Genomic DNA, 27,451 nt, shown 5'->3' on the forward strand with positions numbered 1-27,451 from the left:
CTGTTGCAAACACCAAAATATTTAGAACAAAAAATGATTAAGATTAATAGGGGTGCCCAAACTTTTTCATAGGACTGTATATATATAGCCAATAAGTAATAGTGTACCTATGGCGGAGGTATCAGGCTAGCTTGGAGGTATTACAGCAAGCCACTGTATGGTATATGTTGCATTTATAGATATTGGAATGACCACAATTCACATGTCAATGACAAGCTGAAGAGGCCCCAAGCCAGGGGGGAATGTATTGGGACTTAAGCACTATGAAGAAGCTGTATATCACTTCTGAGAAGTATATAGTACTTTGATGACTAGGGGTTTACTGCATAGCATGTACAGCACCACATATATATATACACACACACACACACACACACACACACACATACACACACATATATATCTACTGTAAACAGGTATGTGTCAGACAGGATATTCTACATGATAGAACAGGACTTATCAAAGCTGCAATAACCATATACAAAAAGAAAACTTACTTTTCGATCTGTTTTCTGATTCCATCTTTAGGGATTCTTGAGACGCCATAGAGGGTGGATTTTTTTTCGCCAGCTACAGGAAAACAATAAAAAAAAAATAAGTATTTGACAAGTCCATTAAAACATCATCCAGAAATATTAATAAAATAACTTGACTGCACCAAGTTTAAAGCTTTGTTCACATGTACATTTTTAGCAGCAGAAAGCTGATATTATCAGGGGTGCCACATCCATTGTACACAGGCAGGCGGCGCTACACCACATGGACCCCACTGATTATTATGGGGACGCCTGATTTCCAGGTTCGGGAGCAGCATTTTAGTTGACCTAGTTGCAGCAGATCATATGTAGCATATCCAATGTACAGCGAAGGAAATAAGTATTGAACACATCAGAAATATATTTCTAAAAAAAAATAAAAAATACCGTCATGTATACATTTTTATTCAATGGATACAAACGGGGCGGTATACAACTGTACAGCACATTTATGGTCCAAACTGTATGTCTGGAGTCTACATGGGAGATTTTCCTGGCGTAACAGAAGCGAGAGGAGAATCCAGGGAACAGATTGACGTGATCAAGTATCTAAGAACGGCGACAGAGACTTGTAAGTACAAGAAGCCCATGAGATGTAAAGTTTGTCACAGATTGGTCATGAATGAATACACATCGACAGGTCTGGAAGAAAAACACCAGGAAACATGGCTCGGCACGTAATCTTAATTTACATGGAGGCTGTGAGACAGTCCTGGGACTTATGGGGATCATTATACTATCAGGTCTAGCAGTGTGAACAGGTCTATACCGAGTCATGATGGATCCTTTCCTTGACATGAGGAATAAGTGTTGGTTGTAGGGGCAGTCTTATGTTCGGGCTGGCTGCTATGAATACTCATCACTTCTTAGGCATGGACCAAGAATACAATCCTGAAATGGTAATCTATCAGGTACTGTATGTGCTGCAATGGCCATGGGGATAGACTGGCACTATCTGAATACTGTGCAACTGGGTCTGTGCATCCCAATATAGGCCATCTAAGAGGTACAATGGATAATACCAGCACCAGTACACATCCTATAGGTCTGTCCATGTATGGAAATACTACTGGTTTCCCTTCCACGTCCCTCTGTCAACTCTTCCTGACACTCCACCACTTTCCCTGTCACTGTGCCAAGCAGGCCTATGCCCAGAGCGGTTGTACCTGACCTCAAGGATTTGGAGTCACAGTTGGAATATAGTTACCATGGCTATCGGCCATTTTTGGAGACAGAGTGGTTTGGCCTACTAACCTCACGTCCCTGATCTCAGGAATGACCTGCTAGTCTGTACATTTTACATAAAGTTTAGAGGGGTTGTCCAGGATTTTGGATTTTATGGCCTATCTTTAGGATAGATTACTATCACAGAAAAAGGAACTAGTTAAAATGAAACTTTTAATAAATATATCTAAAGCACCCAATTATAAACCAACAACCTATGAAACAGTAGTATGGGATAATGACAGGAATGTCAATGAGGCTTTGTTCACATCTGCGTCGGTAATCCGTTCGGGGGAGTGTGCATGGGGAGCCCCCAAACGGACTACTGAACGCATTGGCAAACAGTCTGCAGTGAAAGCACATGGACCCTATAGACTATAATGGGGTCCATGTGCTTTCAGCACGATCTCTGTACAAAACATGCAGACAGAAAGTAGTTCCTGTCCGCATAACTCGTACTATATATCACCCAACTGAACCCTCAGACATAAATAAGGCCGACTCAATGCATTTCGGCACTCTGTTGGCTCATGAGGGGACAATAAAGGCCCAACAATAATATCCCCTAGACATTTTCATTTATTATTATTTATTTATTATGCTTACTTGTATAGAGCAATCATATTCTGCAGCACTTTACAGACATTATCAGTCACTGTCCCAATAGGGCTCATATACAGTCCTATGAAAAAGTTTGGGCACCCCTATTAATCTTAATCATTTTTAGTTCTAAATATTTTGGTATTTGCAACAGCCATTTCAGTTTGATATATCTAATAACTGATTGGCACAGTAATATTTCAGGATTGAAATGAGGTTTATTGTACTAACAGAAAATGCGCAATATGCATTAAACCAAAATTTGACCGGTGCAAAAGTATGGGCACCTCAACAGAAAAGTGACATTAATATTTAGTACATCCTCCTTTTGCAAAGATAACAGCCTCTAGTCGCTTCCTGTAGCTTTTAATCAGTTCCTGGATCCTGGATAAAGGTATTTTGGACAAACAATTCAAGTTCAGTTAAGTTAGATGGTCGCCGAGCATGGACAGCCCGCTTCAAATCATCCCACAGATGTTCAATGATATTCAGGTCTGGGGACTGGGATGGCCATTCCAGAACATTGTAATTGTTCCTCTGCATGAATGCCTGAGGATTTGGAGCGGTGTTTTGGATCATTGTCTTGCTGAAATATCCTTCCCCGGCGTAACTTCAACTTCGTCACTGATTCTTGAACATTATTCTCAAGAATCTGCTGATACTGAGTGGAATCCATGCGACTCTCAACTTTAACAAGATTCCCGATGCCGGCATTGGCCACACAGCCCCAAAGCATGATGGAACCTCCACCAAATTTTACAGTGGGTAGCATGTGTTTTTCTTGGAATGCTGTTTCTTTTTGGACGCCATGCATAACGCCTTTTTTTATAACCAAACAACTCAATTTTTGTTTCCAAAATGAAGTTGCCTTGTCCAAATGTGCTTTTTCATACCTCAGGCAACTCTATTTGTGGCGTACGTGCAGAAACGGCTTCTTTCTCATCACTCTCCCATACAGCTTCTATTTGTGCAAAGTGCGCTGTATAGTTGACCGATGCACAGTGACACCATCTGCAGCAAGATGATGCTGCAGCTCTTTGGAGGTGGTCTGTGGATTGTCCTTGACTGTTCTCACCATTCTTCTTCTCTGCCTTTCTGATATTTTTCTTGGCCTGCCACTTCTGGGCTTAACAAGAACTGTCCCTGTGGTCTTCCATTTCCTTACTATGTTCCTCACAGTGGAAACTGACAGGTTAAATCTCTGAGACAGCTTTTTGTATCCTTCCGCTGAACAACTATGTTGAACAATCTTTGTTTTCAGATCATTTGAGAGTTGTTTTGAGTAGCCCATGATGCCACTCTTCAGAGGAGATTCAAATAGTAGAACAACTTGCAATTGGCCACCATAAATACCTTTTCTCATGATTGGATACACCTGGCTATGAAGTTCAAAGCTCACTGAGGTTACAAAACCAATTTTGTGCTTCAGTAAGTCAGTAAAAAGTAGTTAGGAGTATTCAAATCAATAAAATGATAAGGGTGCCCATACTTTTGCACCGGTCAAATTTTGGTTTAATGCATATTGCACATTTTCTGTTAGTACAATAAACCTCATTTCAATCCTGAAATATTACTGTGTCCATCAGTTATTAGATATATCAAACTGAAATGGCTGTTGCAAACACCAAAATATTTAGAACTAAAAATGATTAAGATTAATAGGGGTGCCCAAACTTTTTCATAGGACTGTACATACCATAGTGTAGTGTAGGAGGAAACCAGAGTACCCGGAGGAAACCCACACAAACACAAGGAGAACATACAAAGTCCTTGCAGATGTTGTCCTTGGCTGGATTCGAATCCAGAACTTCAGCATAGGACACAAACTATCAAGATGCACGCCAAACAACAATAGATACCAAGAGATCACAAAAATGTAAAGGTACCCAATACCCTGCTCTGTTCAGCTTAACAATACCTTAAAGGGGCTCTATCAGCAAAATCATGCTGATAGAGCACCACATATGCGTGAATAGCCTTTAAAAAGGCTATTCAGGCACCGTAAATGTTATATTAAACTACCCCCCAGTTTTAAAATAAAACCCTAAAAAAGAATATCTACTTACATCGGAGGAAGAGGAGGCGTGGATGAAGAAGACGTCGGACCCTGAATGCCCGCCCAGCGTGCTCGATGCCTAAGTAGATCACATTCTTTTTTAGGGTTTTATTTTAAAATGGGGAGGTAGTTTAATATAACTTTAGCGGTGCCTGAATAGCCTTTTTAAAGGCTATTCACGCATATGTGGGGCTCTAGCAGCATGATTTTGCTGATAGAGCCCCTTTAAATGACCAAACTTAGGAAGGGTCATATATAGCATATCAGTGAGAAAATGAATGGCGGCCCTTGCACTGATCAGCTGTATGAGGGGTCACTTCTGGCCCGCTGCCCTCTAGAATGGCCGGATATCAGTATTGTAGCTCAGCTCCCTTTGAAGTCCATAGGAGCTGAGCTGCAGTGATGGTGTCCGGCCACTATAAGGGCTCACACCTTTCGATTTCCAGCACTGTGTTGTATATTGTACGGGCGCCAAAATTGGCCCTGTACAGTTTATCGATATTGGAGACTAGCTGCCTCCACCAGATATTTAAAGAGGATCTTTCATGTCCTCAGGCACATGCGGTGTAATAAATACACCGCTAGAATTCAGCGTGCTATTGGCTTTCTCGTGCTGTGCCCCTGCTGAAGAGCTATCGGTGCAGGTACTGTAGCTCTTCAGTGTTAGAAGGGCATTTCTAGTCAGTCAGGAACCCCCTTCTTTACAGTAGCGTATTTTGCGTTGTACTGTGAGGGGACGTTCCTTAACGCCTGGCCACAACGCTGAGCTGTGAGGAACGTCCCCTCCACCTCCTGACAGTACTCGCCCATAGACTAGTACTAGGGGCGTTACTCACGTCTCAGCATCATGATTGGTCGGTAAGGAACAACCCCTCTCACAGTACAGCGCAATAGATGCTACCGTGAGGAGGGGTGTTCCTGACTGACTGTCAGAAACGCCCTTCTGACACTGAAGCGCTACAGTACCGGCACTGATAGCTCTTCACCGGGGGCATAGAACGGGAAAGCCGATCAGTGAACGTTTTGCTTTCTAGCGGTGCATTACACAGCATGTGCCCGAGGACATGAAAGGTCCTCCTTAAGGCCTAAAAAAAAAATAAATTACTGAATAACTCCTTTAATGCATATGCCGAGGTAAGATAATAAGTATGGAAATGACTTTATACATTTTATATTTTACATCAGGGGTCAGCAACCTTTGGCGCTCCAGCTGCTGTGAAACTACAACTCTCAACATGCTCCATTCACTTCCATAGTAGTTGCAAAAGCTACAGAGCAAGTATGCATGCTGGGAGTTGTGGTTTTCCAACAGCTGGAGAGCTGAAGGTTGTCTGTCCCTGGTTTGGATGCATTAGAGCAAGAGGTGAAATTATAAGGTGAGGGATAAAGTCACGATCTGACCTCTGGCTGATCTTGTGGGCACCCAGTCCTCAGGCCTTGTCTATACAGGGGATTCCAGGGTACATTTACAGGCACGGCAGATACAATCCAATGCCAGTGGATTAGTAGGTCACACTTCTGGCCATTGTCTACAAATAGCAGTCTCATTAGCTGCCTGGGCACAGAATGAATGTACCATAAGAACCCTGTTATTTGTATACCCACATCATGTATATTGGAAAGCCTGATTGAGTTTCATTATTCGGCCTGCTTACCAAGATAAACACAGCTGACAGCTCCTCTGACAGCTCCATGAGATTAGCTTTCAAAACATCAGCCAGACCAAGCAGCGAGAAGACTTCCTCCAATGAGCTTTTGTACAGTCTCCAAAGCGCCGTTTGTAAAAAAATATGAAATATTAAAATTTGAGCTGCATAAAGGAGCGGCGTATGGACGCGCAAACAAGAACGAGAACAATGGTTCTGCCAATAGTAATTAACTAAGCAGCGCCACCTTCTTTATTCTGGACGTCTATAATCATTTGTGACCGATGTAATTACCCCGCATTGTCTTAAACAGGCTGGTGTAATGGCAAGGCCGGTTGGGATGCCATTTCTTGCCTCGTAATTAACCCTTCACGGCCTTCCGGACTGAAATCTCCACTGCTATTACAATCTGCCAGCGAGTGAATGAAGCTTTTTATACTGGCACAGGGAGGGAATTCAAGCTGCGAGATGAATTGTGGTTTTGGAAAAGCAGCCAGCAGCCTTGCAGGGAAGATGTTGGCCGTATTCTCCCCAGGTTTATCAATCTCAAAGTAGAATTAGTCTTTTCTTTGTTTTCATTAATGATATGGAAATTCATGAATGTTTCATGAGCATCTCGTAGCGGTGACGGATTATTTTATAATTTGGCACATCACCAGCAGATTCATCAGGCAGCGTATGAGCCATTTATCAGCTTTTCAGAGAAATGCAGGGAAATTAGGTTGGTTAATATGACAAACACTGCTGCACAGCCCGCGGTCTCGCTCAGTTGGCAGCTGTCCTCACGCCTGAAGGTTACTAGACCGAAATGACGTTAATGGCACATAGAAATATCGGGGTTTACTCCAAAAACACAGTGAAATAAAATTTTCCAAAACCTCAGTGTCCGCATAGAGGTTTATCTGTTGCTAATGGACTATCACATTGGACCCATGTTTTCATATAACAATGAGCGCCAAAATGAGCGCTCACTTTGAAGCCAATAACTTAACTGCAGGGTCACTCCTTATGAACCAATTGACAAATGATCTATTAGATTAGTGCTTTTCAGCTTACTGGCTGGTGCAATACAGGCCCCTACCAGGGCCAACATTAACACCAGGAATCCAGGGCACATTCCCCAAATCCTGGGGATTCAGCCATTTACGGCAGTATCCATAATCTCAGGATGCAGATCCAGTTGGACACCATGGTAGATCAAACAACCATTAGCTTTCTTTTCCCCAACTTAGTTTTGGAAGTCACAAGCTGCCGTAGTCCCATGACCTACCAGAGGTCAGGAGCATGCGCAAGAGCATCTCGGCAAAGACAGAGCAATGACATCACTGCATCTTGTCACCTGTGCAGAAAAGAAGCAATAAGATGACCCAGTATTTTTTCCACAAAAACTCATAACTGCGATATGGGGACACAAAGGTGGACGACTGCTGCATAGGGATCACAATGGGGAATATTAATGTAATGCAATAATATTACGGTCTAAGGGCACTATTGGTATGTTGGGTACAAAAGTGACATTATTACTAGAGATGAGCGAGTGGTATTCGATTGAGTTGGTATTCGATCGAATACTACGGTTTTCGAAATATTCGTACTCGCTCGAATACTACTAGCTATTCGCAGTAAATATTGGATTCAGAGCCAGCGTTGATTGGCCGAATGCTATACAGTGTATAGCATTCGGCAAATCAACGCTGGTTCTGCAGCAGGCTCGTCCTTGCTAGACAGGAGAGCTGGCAGCTTGCTGTTACGAGGGAGCTGACTTTTTCTCATAGGAATGAATTGATCAGCGTTGATTGGCCAGTGTACAGCATTCAACCAATCAATGCTGGTTCTGCTGGAGGCTCGTCTGTGAGGAGGCGGAGTCTAAGTTTGGACCACAGCAGTCTCCATTGTGGTCCAAATTTAGACTCCGCCTCCTCACAAACGAGCCTCCGGCAGAACCAGCGTTGATTGGCCGAATGCTGTACACTGGCCAATCAACGCTGATCAATTCATTCCTATGAGAAAAAGTCAGCTCCCTCGTAACAGCAAGCTGCCAGCTCTCCTGACTAGCAAGGACGAGCCTGCTGCAGAACCAGCATTGATTTGCCGCAGGCTCGTCTTTGCTATTCGGGAGAGCTGGCAGCTTGCGGTTACGAGGCAGTTGACTTATTATCAGCGCAACTGAAAGCACTGTGCAGTTAAAGAGCATGGTCCCCATAGACTATAATGGGGTCCGTGCGCTTTAACTGCACAGCGCTCCTCCTAAACACTCTCCTCCTGCTATTCGTGGACTTGGTGACTCTCCTTTAGTTGAATAGTGGTTTCTCCTGAAATGAGCATTTTTTCCCATAGACTATTTGATATTGGTTCGAATAGTCAAATATTGAGGGGCTATTCGAAACGAATATCGAATCTCGAATATTTCACTGTTCACTCATCTCTAATTATTTCTGTATGGAGTATAAAATGGGTATTATTGCGATGTGGGACACTACTACCATGTTTCCCCGAAAATAAGACAGTGTCTTATGTTAAATTTTGGTTCTAAAGATATGCTATGTCTTATTTTCAGGGGATGTCTTTTTTTTTGTGGGTGCTACTGCCACTGCGCTATGCTGAGATGTGCTTGCTGCGCAAAGACTGTATGAAGAAAAATATTGCACCCGACTGAACGCTGTGTGCGGTACTCCGTGTGTACAGGAAAGCCGACTGCTGCTGTGATACTGTAGGTTGTATCCACTGTCCCTGCTGCTGTGGGATGAGCTGGGAGAGTGGACCCCAGGGCGTACCTTATATTAGGCAATTCAACAAAAAATCTGCTATGTCTTACTTTCAGGGGATGACTTATTTTCTGGGAAACAGGGTAGCATCCAAGACATTATGGATAAGTATGCATAGAAAGAGAGAGGGTGCAATAAAAGCAAGGAGCCAACGTTATCTGTATATCAAATTCTACATATGCCAGTGTTGGCTGGAAGACAACTTCAAGGCAGTCAGGGCCAGATGGGGCAGAACAGGGTAAGAAAAACAGACTTTACCTGTGAGTCTGTCATCTTCTACCTATTAGCGTAGTTGCTGGATAACTTCCCCACGGCTGTAGTCATCCTTGAGTCACATGCTCACTGATAGACTCTCCGGCCCTGACTTTCTTGACTTGTCAGCTTGCTTTAAAGCTTCTGGTTTTCTTGCAGCCTATGTGTACTGTGTATGCTACGTGTGTTTAATCCAGTAATTCTCTGTATACTTCCCGTTTCTTGTTTCCCACCTAGTTATTTTCTAGTGCAGTATTGTTTTCCATGGTTTATTCCTGCTCCTTGTCTGTGCTGTTTGTTTCCCTGTAGTAATCTGTCTTGTGTCTATCTGCTGATACTTAAGTTTGCTCAGTTTGTATTTCTTGTCTCTGGTGTTCTTCTGCTGTTCATGTCAGGGTCATATCAGACACTATGAGTCCCCAAGATAGGAGCGTATCTAAGCAGATGGGGGAGGGTCTTTCAACATTCTGTCGACAGATTCACATACCAGCCATAGGACTGCATGCAGCTGAAGACTATAATAAATGGTGTCTTAGATCAATATATGAAGACAAGTCTAGGGATGCAGCCCCTTTATCCTCAAGAGTTTTGGGTGTCCCAGAAGTCAGAGCACCATATTAACCTAGTAACACGCCATCACTTTATAAGATGGGAATAACCCTTTAACTGTGTAACTAACACTGATAATTCACCAGTATAGACCAGGCCTACAGTAAACCGGGCAACATCCAAAATCTCAACTATTCCGATGCAGAAGACAAGTGCTTGACCAACTGTGGCAATGACCATTATAAGGATCGGTATTGGGGGCCAGAGGCAGACAACATTACTGCAAGAGACTATACCTCTAATGGTAGGTTCATTAAAGTCTGTTGCTCTTATCCATCACAGAACAATGAACGACAGATACGGACCAATGTGTGCATTTAGTCTTAGCAACAGAATCAAGCACCCTGACTATACTGAAGGTGAAATGTTCAGGACTTTCCCATAAAGTTGCCAGATGAAGATGACAATGTTCCCCTTAAGATCACACAATATACGCTAATTGAAAAGTAAAGGGTGTTTCTCCCTACAGATCATTGAGTCACAGACTTTCTGGCCATATTTAGCTGATGTGAAACATCTGTAGGCTTCATGCCAATAAGACAAATCCCATGCACAGTGTACAGTCGAAACAGCGCTTGCAAATATGGGTCAGGTTTACTTTAATAGGTGTTATAGTGCAGTAGGTACTTATGTGCGGTATTATTGTAGTGACTAAGCTGTGTAATTACTGAAATAACACCAGACATAGTAATAATTAAACGCTATAGAAATAGGCTTAACATGACCTGGCTGTATGTATAAGCAGTGAAATTAAAATCATAGTATATAGGTAAGTACCGTGTTACAATATGGTAATAATATAACAATATGGCGACATTATTTGACAGCGTATATCAGAATAAGTTTCTCCTCCCCCCTCTAATTCTATAGAATGTGATGAATCTGCTGACTTGTACATACCCAGGATGATGAAAGACTGAAAGTGCAGACACAAAAATATCTCTTTTGATCCTGTTCTATTTCATATGGCAATGAAGAGATTGAACATTAGATAAAGAAATCTTCCATATGTTTCTGGGGAAATCAACTATTTCCCTCCACCTCCGCATAGGGTTTTCCAGGTTAAATAGAATGACCTTAGGATAGGTCATAAATATCAGACACATGGAGGTTTTATCCCCAGCACCCCCACCAACCAGCAGTTCATACAACTGCCAATGATGTCCGCTGTCCTGTCTGCTTCCAGCTCCATTTCTATAGCTAGTTCTGGCATTGGTGGCTGCTGTGAACGGCTGATCAATAGGGGGTGGCATTAAATGATCTGATATGTATGACCTATCCATAGGACAGGTCATCAGTCATTCTAGGGTATGTTCATACGGTGGAAGCTGGCGCTGATTTTGAGGCGCATTCCGTCCCCGAATCAGCAGCAGATTCCCCTCCGATTCTGCCTCCTATTGTTTTTATTGGGATGCAGAGGTTAAAGCAAGACGCTGAAAAAATAAGCGTCCTGCTCGATCTTTCTGTAGATTCCACATCTGATTTAGCTGCAGAGTCTGCACCATAAGCCTATACATCAGCTCTGCTTTGGCCGTCCACCATGGGAGGCTGGAGGGGTGAAAATGAAGAGGAATTCATGGCAAATATCCGCCTCAAATTCAATTCATTTTGCGCAGTGTGAATAGCCCCTTAACCTGGAGTCGATACTTTGAAATCTTGTAAAATCCCCAAAGTTTTCCAACCCCAAATACATTTTTCATATTGATGACGTAACCACAGATTTCCTACCTGAACCCCACATAGATCCTGTAGCTACTGTAGTGTATGGGGATTGGCACTACAGCTCCGAATAGGCAAATACTGCCCATCCATTACTGTAGCTACTAATGCCTGGAAACTGCCGGAACAGCTGGGACCCCCAGAGATCACATATTATGGATAGATCATGCAGCCTTCAGAAAGTGTTTTTAGATATATCTGAAGAAGAAGCCAGGAAGCTTTGAAACGTTATATTCTGTCATCATTATGATTTAGTAGAGATGAGCGAACACTGTTCGGATCAGCCGTTCCGAACAGCACGCTCCCATAGAAATAAATGGAAGCAGCTGGCACATACACTTTGCCGGAGGCCAGTCGCTTGACCCCCCGCGTGTCGGCTACGTCCATTCATTTCTATGGGAGCGTGCTGTTCGGAATAGCTGTTCCGAACAGTGTTCGCGCATCTCTATGAGTTATCCATTAAATAAGGTATCGCCTACTGAAGACTCGCAAGTTTTTTGGTTTTTTTTTTTTTGTTAGATCATAAGCATTAAAAATACATTTACGGCTGGAAAACCCCTTTAACAAAATCCACAAAATGCAGAACAGAATCTCTACTGAAACTGGCCTACAATGTTTATGTCCACTGGATTTCCACTGTGGATTTCACTTTTTCCAACACACAGACTGTGACACAAATTCTGCTGCGAATCCATTACAGAACTTTTATAAAGCAATGAATTGGCCGAGATATATGATCTGTTTTCTCTGTTTCAGGGAAAGATGGGTGACAGTCATTTTGTTCTGCTAAGCAGCAGATCTGAGACAGTAAATCAGAAAGGCTGGGTGACAGCTGTTACTATATTAGTTGACATTTTAGTTATCACCCAACTTTTCTAGATAGGGATAAAACAAATATTCAATGGGGACAACTAAAAGACTACATTTCGCCTCTGCCCGTATAACTGTCAGGTATAACAATCCCATTTTACTCCAAATCTCAGCAGTTCCTGCTGACGTATAGTGTGTGGGCGTCATGTTTATGGAGGGGGTTTCAGTATTTTTGATGACAAGTATACAATTATAGACTATTCCTGCTTCTAATCCCAGCCAAAAATTAGCAGTGGAAATGCTGCAATTTCCAAAACGCGAGCATTTTTGCTAATCGCAGCATGTCAATTCTACCTAAGGAAACGCTGGTGCTTTCTATATAGGCATAAAAGAAACAGAAAGTCCGCAGGGTTTTCCTCAGCGAACTTTCTGAGAAAAACGCCAGAAAAAACAGCAAAGTGTTTCCGCCACGGTCTTTTCTGCAGTCTATGTTGGCTGCGGCTTGGTGGCCCCAAATTGATTTGTCAAAATGATGACCTATCCGCTTCAGGACCCAGCACCCAAAGCTGCTAGTGGATGTAGAGTGGGTGCAGCACTGCTACTATACAAGTTATGCAACGTTCACACTTGCGCCCGTGTCTGCCCCGTCCTATTCCCAGAAAAAACCGCATACGAGACGGCTTCCTCGCGGTCAGTGTTAAAACCCATTCATTTGAATGGGTTTTTAAAGCAAACCACCAGCGTCTGTAGGCAGTCTCTCCGCGGGGAAACCATTTTTTTTGCACAGACACAAAGTCGACCCCTATGCAGTTTCTTCTGGGATTAGGACGGAAACAAGATAGGCGGACACGGGCGCAAGAGCGAACGCCCCCTTAATAGCAGCCCTGTCCACTGTCTAGCGGGGTTTCTGGTGAACTGTAGCACTACTCCTATTTCTACCATCCACTTGCAGCTTCAGGCATCTAGAGGCTGTTGGGACAGCTGATCTGTGCAGGGTCCAGGTATCAGAACCCCACACATCAGATAGCGATGACCTATCCAGTGGATGGGTCAACTGTATGATAAATCCACAAAAAACTTCTATAAACAACGCATGAATGGATACAGACATTGATACATAAATAAGTCCCAAAGTTTTTTAGGAAACTTTTTGATTCTAGGTAAGAGTGACGTTTAAACTAAGCATGCTGAGCCTTATAGTCCCACAACATCGCTCAGCACTACCTCAAATCCTTAGGCGCGATGTCCAACCCTTTGAGAAAGCTGAGCCTTGTCGTTCACATCAATACATAAATCATACAGATTCTATACATAGATCTCTATAGGCGCTTCTCACATTTCATACTCTGTATCTATTCCCAATAAATTCCGAAATCTCATTAACCCTTTACAGTACATACAGTTTACAGAACGCACACGGATACGGTCATACCATTTAGATAAAGCGCCCTTCTCTAACAAATTTGTACATATCCCAAGTCCAGAAGCCGAAGAAGTCCTAAAATGGACATAGTGTGGCCATAGCACAGCAACGGCACATCTTCTGCTTCCCTGCGAGAGGATGTCACGGAAAAATAAATCGAGAAAAGATGAACAGACATCTGGAAACGCGATGCCTGGAGAAATGTACGTAAAAAAAAAATGGTGAAAAGTGCCACATAAATGCGGGCGGCGAGCGACTCTCCTGACTAATCACAACCAGATTAATCCACTTCTTGTAATGAACATCCCCGGACGACACGGAGCAGAAACTTTCAGAGCACAGTCTCACCACCCTGCACAACTCAATGGAGTTCCTGTTTCTTTTTTTCGGCTTCCTGCTCAGGCTAATACTGCCACATCATAATGCTGTAAGATATGACAATAAATATAAAAGAGCAAAAAAAAAAGTCAAATACCTCATCTCCCATTGTGAAAAGTGACTGCTGTGCAAAATGTCCAAGAAGTCAGATCTCCAATCCTCCCACTTCCTCCAAGCAGCTAAGTACACAAAGACTGACAGACACAGCCTAATACTGAGTCACACTTAGGGCCAAATGAGCTTGCAGGAAAACAAAGCTTACATTTGTTTATTACACAGGAAGCTTGGAGCAGTTTACCAGTTGGGAGACTTTACGTTGGAGGTTTCCCTTTTTTTTTTTTTTTTTTCAACTTTCTCTCTCCAAAAATGCAGCTTCAGTTCTGGTGACTTTCAGCGGGGAGGATGCAGCAGGAATATCTTATAGCATTCTCAGTGTGGGATGGAAATGGTTAGAGAACACAGGCAAACTGTCAGGACGCTTTCCCCCCTGACGTTCAATGACTTCTATAAGGCTTCATTCACACATACCCCCTTTTTTTTTCTGGTGCTTTTGGGGGACGCTAAGAATTGCATGCATTTTTGCAAGATTTTTTTTTTCTGGTGCACCCATATTTTTTTGCCTATGTAGATTGTGAGCCTTATATGGGACAGTGACTGACAATATCTGTATATGATGGCGCTATATAAGTAAGCATAATACATAAATAAAGTTTCCTAAATAATGGTTGAAAATAAAGCAATAGACTAGAGCAATATGTGCCCAATACGTCGATCGCGATCTACTGGTAGATTGCAAAGGACGTATGGGTCGATTGCGGGACGGAGGGATCCCCGGTGTCTGCTTGTTCACAGCGCAGGCTGAGAGTCATCTACGGACACTGGCAGGCAGGGCTGCCACAGCCCCAGCCTGCCAGTGTCCAGAGATAACTCTCAGCCTGCACTGTGAAGAAGCAGACAGCGGGGATCCTTGGGCAGCCACAGAACGCCGCTATCTCCTGCTGTCATGATCCGCCTGGCCCCGCCCACATGTACGGCCCCACCCACAGACACGCCCACCCACAAGTCCGCCCGGTCCCGCCAACAGGCCTGCCTCGGCCCCACCCTAGTAGATCTTTTGCCTTGGTCAGCTAATAAAGTAGCTCACACACTGAAAAAGTATGAGCACCCCTGGACTAGAGCATGCTGTATTAAAAAAAAAAAACACATAAAGAGTAAAAAAAAAAAAAATTAAAAAATTCCCTGCTGACCTATGGCTAATAACTGGTTGCAGCATTTTTTGTCGCAAAACGTACCATAAAAAATGCTATAATGGAAACTACCCTAAGGGACCATTCACATGGAGGAAAACGGTGACGAATTTTCCACGCTGGGAAAAAAGCCTCCCATTGATTTCAATGGGCTCTGCTAGCTTTTTTTTTCCACTAGTGGAATTTTTGAAAATTGGAAGGTTTTTTTTTCTTCAGCGTGGAAAATTCCACACCAAATTCCTCACCATTTTCCTCTGTGTGAATGGACCCTTAGCCTGGGGCCACTATGTGCAAGTTCAAAAGTGTGTTAGCTGCCACAGAGTTGTTAAGGCAATCCCACTGCGGTCTATAGCAGCAGCATAGTGGATAAGATTTAAAGAAATCTTCTTTACAGACATTGTCAGTCACTGTCCCATAGGACTCACATTCTAAGTTCCCTATCAGTATCTCTTTGGAGTGTGGGAGGAAACCAGAGTACATGAAGTAAACCCATGTAATGATGGGGAGAACATACAAACTTCTTGCAGATATTGTCCTTGGCAGGATTCAAACCCAAGACTCCAGCGCTGCAAGTCACCGTTGGCACTAAATGTGCTGGCCACTCCTCTTTTTTCGGCATGGCTACCACCTAAAGTGCCCAAGTCACATCTATAGTGTCTATTACCCTGACTATCCAGGATATTTACTTGCTCCACTGGGGTCCATGAGGTCAACCCTTTTTTTTTTTTGGAAGCCTCTCGAAGTTTTCAGGAGTATTGACAAACATAAACAAAAATTGCTGTGCAAAGTGACTTGTGCTGTAGGTGTTAAACCCACAGCATGTCAAATTCTGCTCCAGGGGGCCCTTCAAAAATTCTGCCCCAGGGGGTCATAGCCTAAGGCCTGGTTCACATCTGCGTTTGGTATTCCGTTCTGGGAGTCCTCTTGGGGACCCCCCAAACAGAATACCAAACGCATTAAAAAGTGATAAGCAATGAAAACACACGGACCCCATAGACTATAATGGATTTTCCGCGCGGTGTCCACACGAATTATGCGGAGAGAAAAGTAGTTCATGAATTTGTCTTATGTCTACCATGTTTGGACGCCTGTCTTTCTGTTGTTTGCCATGCTTTGCCATTGGGCTTCTACCATGTATGTATCTCTGCTACCTGTGGCCTTCAGGCTTCTGCTATAACTCTGCTACCTGTGATCTGCAGCCTACTGTTATTAATATTTAGCCTAAGGGCTTGTTTTATGCAAGTACTTCTACTATCTGTGGTCCTTGTACTTCCGATATGCATGTTTGGACTAAAGACATCCGTTATTCTAGTACCTCTGCTAGCTGTGGCCTTCAGGCTTCTGCTATGAATGTTTGGCCTATGGACATCTGTTATTCTAGTACCTCTGCTAGCTGTGGTGTTCAGGCTTCTGCTATGAATGTTCAGCCTATGGTTTTCTGTTATCATGTACCTCTGCTACCCACCGTGATGTGCGTTTTTTGATTCCTGTTTTAGACCCAGCCTTTGTTACCTGGCTGTTCTGGCCTGTTCCTCATTTAGTATCTTTGTTACTGTTTTTACTGTGTGCATGTATTGCACAGATCTGGACTGTTTGCTCTGATTTTAGCCCGTATTCACACTTTGCATATTATCCGATTCGGTGATGTCCTTGACCTGGCTGCTGAACTGCTACCAATATGAGGACCACAGGACCTGGCAGACTCCTCGCAATGGGGTTAAAGGGTGAACACCGGGGAATCTGCTTAGACAACACCCTTATATGTGGCCCACAGCCCAACTGGTTTGGTAGCACAGTGGGTCCACAATGCACTGCCAGTTACAGGGACCCTCCCTCTATTAATATAGGATTCCCTAGAGAGTATATAAAAGATTGGCTTTCTAAACCAGACAATAGGCTATGAGTCAGTGCTCAAATGTAGGAGACGCTGAATATTAAATATAGCACATGTAAAAATATTACAACTACCAATAAAAACAATGTTTCCTGTAATAAATGAACAGACGAACTCTGTAAGGTAACAGTAGAGTTATAATAGGAAATCATTGTGAATAGCGCACATCCTGGCAGCAATGACAATGGTCGGCCGCTTCCTACTGGTGCAGTCACTGTTTTCCACAGGAAAAGAAATACCGTCAATCTGAAAACAAATATAAGATATTTTATAAACCTCAGATACTGGATATAGAGGATACATACAGTATATATGGATACACGTTGGGTCCGCTATGTACATATTCACATTTCTTATTATGTACTCCTATCAAGAACTGTTAGAAGAAACCAAAGTCTGGAATACACTGCATGTATGTGCAAAATGTGAACATGCTTTTAGGATAATACGTCCTCCTATATTGGCGCTGTCCTAGTCGTGAGACGGGTGCATTTGTGCAACAGAGCAAAGACAGGGCGTACCGGTATCGGAACACCATAGTAAAGTAGAGAAAAACAGACCCCAGACTGTTCACCTTCTGTCTCTAATGGCCGAATAATAGCAGATTGGTCACAGCTTTTCCTCCTGACTACCCCATACCCATGCATGCCCAGATAAGAGAGGGGTGAAGCAGCTCCAGACACTTCTGGTGGTGTCTTATCACCCCTGAGAACTAAAGGATTGTGCCCTATCCTTATCCTTCCACTAACATTATCCGTGAAGAGGCCGCCCATACGCGAAAACAGTCGCTCCCTCCAAAGTTGTCAGGTTTGCACAGCTATTCTGTTGTATATGGGACATTATCAATGAGAACTACATGACAGTTTTATATGAAAACTAGGAAATCAATGTTTGCACCTTTTTAGGTAGAGTATTGGTTCTTTAATATGACACTACATGAGGTCCAAATTTTTGTAGGGGGCTCCACATGTCATTCTCCTGGACACTATCATCCAAATGTTGGCAAGTACGCTGTTACAGGCAGCATGAGGTTTGTTAGCTTTCCTAAACATAATACCTAGGGAATGTACAAGCACTTACTGTAACAGGGTGTCCACTAAGATTTATTTTATTTTTTTTCAGATGCAATAAGATTCTCATGGCGGCCATTGCTTCCACCTCCAGACATTGCCTTGGAGCAGCGGTTTACCTGCAGCCCCCCCCCCCCCCCCAATGGCCGAATGAAGCATCTCACAGTTCTCAGGCTGCCCATGTAGTACATGGGTATGTTTGGCACTGCTATGCATAAAACCGTTCTCCATTTTGACTAATCGATCGGGTTCCCAGTTGCCCAGAATTTTCTACAATTACATTTGATTTTTTTTTTTAGAACAGAAATTTTTTTCTTTTAATCTCTTTAAAGGAAAAATTGGTAAGAAAAATACAACCAACTTTTGAATAACTTAGGAAACTCACCCCAAGTTATTTCTATAGACGATGACCCTCATGAGATTTGTTTCGCTAAGTATTCCTGGGTTTGTCCACATGTTTTGTTTCAGGCTAAACTTGTGCTATTATATTCTTTTCAGACCCCAGAATTTAATAGTGAAAACCAGAGATATAGAATAATAGAATAAATAGAACAAAAGTTTCAGGTTGAGCCCAAAACTTCTAGACAATTTGGGTCAAATCCAGTTTGCTCTGAACCGATTCCCTCATCTCCAGTTGTTATCATCTAGATCTGGAATCTATTGTAGTTTAGAGCTTAAAATTGTGCGTGTGGGGGGGGATTACTAAATAGTCACAAGTACTTCTATAAATGGCTGGGTGACAATGTGAGTCATGTATAATTACGGGGATTGAGATTTTTTGGCTACTTGAACCTGAACAACAGCCCGGATAGACTTGTGGTAACAGCCGGAGCTACCACAGGAAATTCTCTGTTTCTCTGTTATCCAAACAGCTCTGTTAATATTTGGGAATCCTACAGAACTACTCACCGTCTCTACATTTTTGTCAATTGTGCAATGTGTTTGCATTTATTTTTACATGAAAACAATTGCTCGTGAAACTTATAAAAGTTAGGGTAGCCTTAAATTCTTTGATAATACGTTTCATTCAGCATTTTTTTCTTACTACTACTACTTGTATAGATGGCTACTCTCTACTACTTGTATAGATGACTGCTCTCTACTTGTAAAGATGACTACTCTCTACTACTTGTAAAGATGACTACTCTCTTACTTGTATAGATGACTACTCTCTACTACTTGTATAGATGACTACTCTCTATTACTTGTAAGGATGACTACTCTAGTACTTGTATGGATGACTACTCTCTACTACTTGTATAGATGACTACTCTACTACTTGTAAAGATGACTACTCTCTATTACTTGTATAGATGACTACTCTCTATTACTTGTAAGGATGACTACTCTAGTACTTGTAAGGATGACTACTCTCTAATACTTGTATAGATCACTACTCTCTACTACTTGTATAGATGACTACTCTCTACTACTTGTAAAGATGACTACTCTCTTACTTGTATAGATGACTACTCTCTACTACTTGTATAGATGACTACTCTCTACTACTTGTATAGATGACTACTCTCTATTACTTGTAAGGATGACTACTCTAGTACTTGTATGGATGACTACTCTCTACTACTTGTATGGATGACTACTCTCTACTACTTGTATAGATGACTACTCTCTACTACTTGTAAAGATGACTACCCTCTATTACTTGTAAAGATGACTACTCTCTACTACTTGTATAGATGACTACTCTCTACTACTTGTAAAAATGACTACGCTCTACTACTTGTATAGATGACTACTCTCTACTTCTTGTAAAGAAGACTACTCTCTTCTATTTGTATAGATGACTACTCTCTACTACCTGTATAGATGACTACTCTTCTACTTGTATAGATAACTACTCTCTACTACTTGTATAGATGACTACTCTCTCTTGTAAAGATGACTACTCTCTACTACTTGTAAAGATGACTACTCTCTATTACTTGTAAAGTTAACTACTCTCTACTACTTGTAAAGATGACTACTCTTTACTACTTGTAAACCTAACTACTATCTACCATTACTTTCTATTACTTGTAAAGGTGACTACTTTACAATGCACCATTGTAGCATTTCTCTATAATTTCCACATAAAGATGTGACATGCGCATTTTTCATTCCAGATCTTAAAGTAATCCACATAAGCATCCGATTCCATTCAATGTTTTTCCCTTACAGTTTCCACTCTCATTACTTCTTGCATTTTGGAGGTATTGCTTTCTATAAAGTATACAATTTCTCACTGAGGCAGCATAAGGGGTACATGGGTGCACACTATAACGGTATAATATGAGAAGTGTTACATTCTGTTAAAAAGAACATTTGGACGCCTCTGCACTAAGATAAAAGAATTGTCCTAATTTACAGAGTGAACTGTGAGACAGTGATTTGTATTGTCCATGCACCCCCAGGACACACTGACAATTGTCTTTACATGGGTGAACTCCAGGTCAGGAAGCTCTGTTGTCAACTTCTGCATCTGAGGCATTGTGACATGGCGCTCCTAAAATAATCTGGGCTGACACTGCTGTCACTTCCTAATTATTTGTCCGGACGGTATTGTGGTATGGACTATTGCACCTTTTTTCGACACTACATGTCACATCTGTAGATCAACTCAGCAACAAAACGTCCCTTAAATCTTTTTCCATCTATTGCCAGTTCTGTGTTTGTGGATGTAAAGGTCTTCTCCAAGACTGGATATTGATGGGCTATCATTAGGAACAGTCATAAATACCAGATCGGTGAGAGTCTGACACAGATCAGCTGTTCTCAGGATAGTGTATACAGCTGTAAGCAGACAGCACTGTGCACTGCATGGGGTCCCGAAAGACTGAGACCCTGTCCACTTGAAAAGCAGTTACATGTGGAAACCTGCAGACCTCATAGACTGAAACTGGCAGAGATAAAAGTCCTTGTTGCAGGACTTTTCTCTCTGCCGATCTTAAGCGGATTCTCCAGCAAAGGCTCCTACGGAGACTCCAGTGCAAATGTGAATCCACCCTGACTAGTGGCTGTGCCAAGTTATTGACTCTCCACTTCCATTCATTTGAATGGGATGTGAACAGCAGCACACCTGCACGGCCACGACATAGTCCATATACTGAAAACAAGTGATCAGAGGAGGTTTCACGGGCTAAATTGGGCAAAAATAGCCGTGTAAGCCTAAGTTCACATGGAGTATTTTGGTCAGGATTTTGAGGCCATATCCCCTTCAAAATCCTGACCAAAAAGACGGCTCCCATTGAAATCAGTCATTCTTCAGGCCGGTTCGCCTCACGATTCCGCCTGATGACACTCCCTCCTCCCGACTAGGCCCATTCATTGGGCCTAATCCGGAGTGGAGTGCACTGCTGGATGTCGGTGCAGTGTACTGGCTTTCAGTCGCGGCTACCCGGTTTTTGGCCTCAGGTTCCGATCCAAAAAACCCTGTGTGAACTTACCCTATGGCTAAGGCCCCAATTTGCAGAAATGCAGCTTCTTTTGTTGCAGATTTTGCTGCAGATTTTTTTTTTTTGAGCCAAACCTAATAGTGGCTACAACAGGAATGGGAAATATAGAGAACATACTTCTGTTTCTACCTTTTGCTCAATCTACTTCTGGATTTGGTTAAAAAAAAAATGCAACAAAATCTGAAACAAAATAAGCTGTGTTCCTGCAATGTGGGGCCTCAGCCTAGTTTGTCCTTAAATGGTGAATGGCAAAGATTTTTATCCACCTTTGTGTATGTTTTCTAGTAGGAATTTTAGATTTTTTTTTATATAGAAAATAATATTAAAATGTAAAAAACCTCAACAAATATACTTCATATATATGTTTATGCTTTCCCATGAACATAACTATATTTAAATCCATAGACAATAAATATTTGAGCAAATATAAATAAACATTTTGCAGAGCTTTATAGATGTTCTCTAACCATCTTGATCCAAGTTCACACTTGTGCTGGTGTTTCTGTTCTTCGGGACCGCTTGGAGACCTGAAAAACGGACACCCAATCCACTTACAAAGCGGTTCCAAAGCGGATAGACTATAATGGGGTCTGCCAGGTTTCCACCCGGTCTCCGCCTGAAAAATGTGGAAAAATTCAGGGACGGAATCCACAAACAGAATTCAAACACTGGTGTGAACCCAGCCTTCGTGGGGACTGTTGTCTTGATTGGTTGCCAGTGGATAACCATGAATGCGGGAACTATCTATGGAAAGCATAGCTCTTTGAGACCTAGTTCACACGGGTTAGTGACCATGTATTTTGGTCCTGATTTTGACACGGGAAGTGTGTCAGTATCAGGACTAAAATGTGCCTGCTGCGGCTAGCCGTGACTGTCGCGGTTTCTGACAGTTGCGGCTTCCCGCTCCAGAGTAGGTCTAAATGAATGGGCCTAGTCCAGAGGGATTGTCTTGATGCGGATGCGCCGCGACATCTGCCTCAAGGAAGGGCGGCTCGCTTCTTTTTCCGTGAGTGGGACAAACTGCTAGCGGATAAATGACCTCTATTGTGAGGGGATGGATTTTGAAGTGGATTCCGCTCCAAAATCCACCCCCTCTTGCCCCGTGTGAACTAGCCCTGATGTGATGAAAGAGCTAAACCAAACTGCTGAGGCTGGATTTATACTTGCATAGGAGTCTCTGTAGGAGACTCCGTGGTAGAATCCACTTTAAAAAAGCTTTTTAAGTGGAGAGGGTCTCCGTATTTTGGGTCCCCATGTGGACCCCAAGGACGGAAACCAGAACGTTAGTGTGAACCTAGCACCATTAGCATATCAGGAAAAAAGCAAATATCTCAGCAGTGGAAGCGCCAATCGGGAAGGAGAAAAAAGCATTTTATCTCACTATGCTTATAGTTCAATAGGGACTTCCCTGCTGACAGACTCCCTTTAAACAATAGGTCATTTTCTGGTGACACATTTCCTTTAAGGAAATGTCTGATGATTGAGAAATATGTTGTAAGTCAGTTTAACTCATCCTTACTATACATTGAGGAACATGCCCACATATACATGGAGCAATGATTATATAGTAACAGCACATATACGCCACCGTGCCTCTTCTAGTCATTTATTTAATTTGATTGATATAGTGCTTGATATGAAACGGTAAATTGTAGCATTTACAGAGAACATGTATGGCGTCTATTCTCACAACAGCACTCCAAGATCTAAAGAAAGAAGAGAACAATTCAGCTGCTACAAGAGCGCTATGCTCCACGTATTTAACACCTACAAAGCCCCGCCATATCGGCCTCTATCAGGGGAATCCTTGCGATATAAAATGTAATATAAAATTCAATATACAGTAACATTTAGCGACTTCATTGTGCTGAAGAACAAGCTGCATTTTGGAGACAAACCCGTCCACTCTAATGAATATTACATGAAAGCATTAGCGGTGACTCACAAACCTCAGAAGGAACCTGATCCAGCACGGTGACCAAAAAAAGAACAAATTTTTAGTAACTGCGGGCACAAGAGAGCAGCCAGGAGTTAATCCAGCTCCGCTGTGAAAAGCTCCCGGAGTTGCAGATGTGTGGGCAGCGCCATCTTCCACTTCTGACGTTCTTTCCTTCCTAATTCCATTTTCACTTGAATTATTTCATTAAAAATATAGTCAAAATATAATCCGTACAGACAAAGCCAATTAGCAGGGAACAACACAGCCGAAAATACCTTGCTAGGTTTAACTGTTTACAACCGGTTAGCGTTCATAGCTTACAATATGATAAGATTTGTGGGTCATTTACTAGGAAATTAAAGAGGCATTCCCATGTCTAGGGTCATAGTTATACTTGTAACTTAAGGCTAAGGTCCTACAGTCCTATGAAAAAGTTTGGGCACCCCTATTAATCTTAATCATTTTTAGTTCTAAATATTTTGGTGTTTATAACAGCCATTTCAGTTTGATATATCTAATAACTGATGGACACAGTAATATTTCAGGATTGAAATGAGGTTTATTGTACTAACAGAAAATGTGCAATATGCATTAAACCAAAATTTGACCGGTGCAAAAGTATGGGCACCTCAACAGAAAAGTGACATTAATATTTAGTAGATCCTCCTTTTGCAAAGATAACAGCCTCTAGTCGCTTCCTGTAGCTTTTAATCAGTTCCTGGATCCTGGATAAAGGTATTTTGGACAAACAATTCAAGTTCAGTTAAGTTAGATGGTCGCCGAGCATGGACAGCCCGCTTCAAATCATCCCACAGATGTTCAATGATATTCAGGTCTGGGGACTGGGATGGCCATTCCAGAACATTGTAATTGTTCCTCTGCATGAATGCCTGAGTCGATTTGGAGCCGTGTTTTGGATCATTGTCTTGCTGAAATATCCATCCCCGGCGTAACTTCAACTTCGTCACTGATTCTTGAAGATTATTCTCAAGAATCTGCTGATACTGAGTGGAATCCATGCGACTCTCAACTTTAACAAGATTCCCGGTGCCGGCATTGGCCACACAGCCCCAAAGCATGATGGAACCTCCACCAAATTTTACAGTGGGTAGCATGTGTTTTTCTTGGAATGCTGTTTCTTTTTGGACGCCATGCATAACGCCTTTTTTTATAACCAAACAACTCAATTTTTGTTTCCAAAATGAAGCTGCCTTGTCCAAATGTGCTTTTTCATACCTCAGGCAACTCTATTTGTGGCGTACGTGCAGAAACGGCTTCTTTCTCATCACTCTCCCATACAGCTTCTATTTGTGCAAAGTGCGCTGTATAGTTGACCGATGCACAGTGACACCATCTGCAGCAAGATGATGCTGCAGCTCTTTGGAGGTGGTCTGTGGATTGTCCTTGACTGTTCTCACCATTCTTCTTCTCTGCCTTTCTGATATTTTTCTTGGCCTGCCACTTCTGGGCTTAACAAGAACTGTCCCTGTGGTCTTCCATTTCCTTACTATGTTCCTCACAGTGGAAACTGACAGGTTAAATCTCTGAGACAACGTTTTGTATCCTTCCCCTGAACAACTATGTTGAACAATCTTTGTTTTCAGATCATTTGAGAGCGGGCTGTCCATGTTCGGCGACCATCTAACTTAACTGAACTTGAATTGTTTTGTAGAAAGAAATGGTCCAAAATCCCTTCATCCAGGATCCAGGAACTGATTAAAAGCTACAGGAAGCGACTAGAGGCTGTTATCTTTGCAAAAGGAGGATGTACTAAATATTAATGTCACTTTTCTGTTGAGGTGCCCATATTTTTGCACCGGTCAAATTTTGGTTTAATGCATATTGCGCATTTTCTGTTAGTACAATAAACCTCATTTCAATCCTGAAATATTACTGTGTCCATCAGTTATTAGATATATCAAACTGAAATGGCTGTTGCAAACACCAAAATATTTAGAACTAAAAATGATTAAGATTAATAGGGGTGCCCAAACATTTTCATAGGACTGTACGTAGCATCCCACAGAAAAAAAAACCCTGCAGGAAAAACCGCAGCGGCAACGCATTGTGTTTTTTCCCACAGCGATTTTTACAGAAAGTTCACAGAGGTTTCCTCTGCTGACTTTCTGCTTCCATTATACCTATAGGGAAACCCCCAGCATTTCCGTAGGTATGACTGACATGCAAAACTGCAATGGTTTTGGAAATCACAATGGAGAATGTTTCCACTACGTGGGGCCTTACACTCACAGCCTTTTCCAAACCTAAACACAGAATAGGTCATCAGTATGTGATCTTTCAGGCTAAGGCCCTACGGGCTGCAACCGCCGCGCTAAAGCACTGCGGGAACAACCGCGGTGTGAATGCATTGCGGTTCTTCCCGCAGCGCTTTGAACAGAAAGTTCACTGAGTTTTCCGCCGCGGACTTTCTGTTACAATTATATCTATGGGAAAGCCGCCAGCGTTTCTGTAGATATAATTGACATGTTGTGATTTTCAAAACCATGACAGTTTTTGGAAATCGTAGCGTGTCCGCACTGCGATTTTTTTCCATAAAGTGGGCATGGGATTCACATGAATTCCATCCACTTTGCCAGTACTGTACAATACAGTATCCCTACGCTATGCTGAGGAGGCCCAATAGGCCGAAACAGCGCTGTCCATACCTGGGAATCTGTTCCTTTTGGAATAGAAATACTAATTTGGCAATTAAATCCGCATCATGATATTAGACTTTTTAACTGAGTCATGCATGTTAAGGATGCTGCCCTCTAGAGGGCGGCGTACAGAGTGCACTGTTCTCCTAATTACATCTTGAAGAATAGATTTGCATTTTTAATCCTATTCAAGTAATAGGGGTGGCGTTTCTGCTACCATCCTACATATAGCAGTGGTTCCAAAGAATTGCAGTGCCATTCTTATTACTTGCAAATGAGCAATGCTGCGCCCTCTCCCCGTCCACTAGCAGCTTCTAGCATTCGGACATCGGTCCCTGCTTCTGGCCACCTATATTCCCTTCTCTTCACCATAACTGATGGCTAATGGAGTTTTCTCTTCAGAGTGCACTTAGCTGCTGAGCCCTGATAAGGATTAGAACAATCCTTTATCAGGGTCTCGTATCTCTGTATATAAATCCAGAAATAATAAAGTGCAGTTTACTGATGGCCTGAACCTATGCATCACATAGACTAAGCCCACCCACTTGTCACTGAAACAAGGAAGCAGAGCGATGAAGAGACAGAAGAGCAGGTGAAATCCGGAGATGGAAAACCCCTTAAAAATTGTTCTTGTGTTCTGTACTGTAGATAGATAGGGTCATGCTACTGATTGACATCATATATACGTCATGAATTCCTGTCATACTAGCAAGAGGAATCTTACCTATGTTATACTGTAAATTAGGCGTGACCTAAATAATTGACATTAATCGTAATTGTCTGATTAATCGTTCTAACATGAAACTGATCTTGTACTTGGCAAATATACATGAAACATGATGCAAAGAATACGCAGATTGTATCTTCAGATTTGTAATATAATACCTATAGCCCAGTATTGTATCTATAGAATCCTGTGATGTATTACAAATATGTCATGTTCTTACAGCTGCAGCACTGGTCATCATCACTGTACTGCATCAGGGCGGGTTCACACCTGCGCCCCGTTCTTTGCTTTCAGGTTTCCGTCTTCTGCCGACAGGAGACAGAAACTCGGCAGACAGTGTCCGCCTGTGATCGCCCGTGAGTGTTTTGTGGTCTCTGCGGCAAAACCGGTTTTTTTTCCTGCATGTCCAACTTTGTGTCTGGTTTAAAAAAAAAAACGGTTTCACCG

The 27,451-nt window shown here is 42.4% G+C and overlaps 1 protein-coding gene across 1 annotated transcript in view; it reads right to left on the reverse strand.

Moving 5' to 3' along the window:
- Window positions 1–27,451, reverse strand: part of SH3KBP1 (SH3 domain containing kinase binding protein 1) — a 283,844-nt gene that overhangs the window by 61,807 nt on the left and 194,586 nt on the right. The window contains exon 7 of the mRNA XM_075263613.1: window positions 498–570. Coding sequence (XP_075119714.1) covers window positions 498–570 — 73 coding nt within the window. The remainder of the gene's footprint in view (window positions 1–497; window positions 571–27,451) is intronic.

Source organism: Leptodactylus fuscus, chromosome 2 (assembly GCF_031893055.1).
Source record: "Leptodactylus fuscus isolate aLepFus1 chromosome 2, aLepFus1.hap2, whole genome shotgun sequence".
NCBI lineage: Eukaryota > Metazoa > Chordata > Amphibia > Anura > Leptodactylidae > Leptodactylus > Leptodactylus fuscus.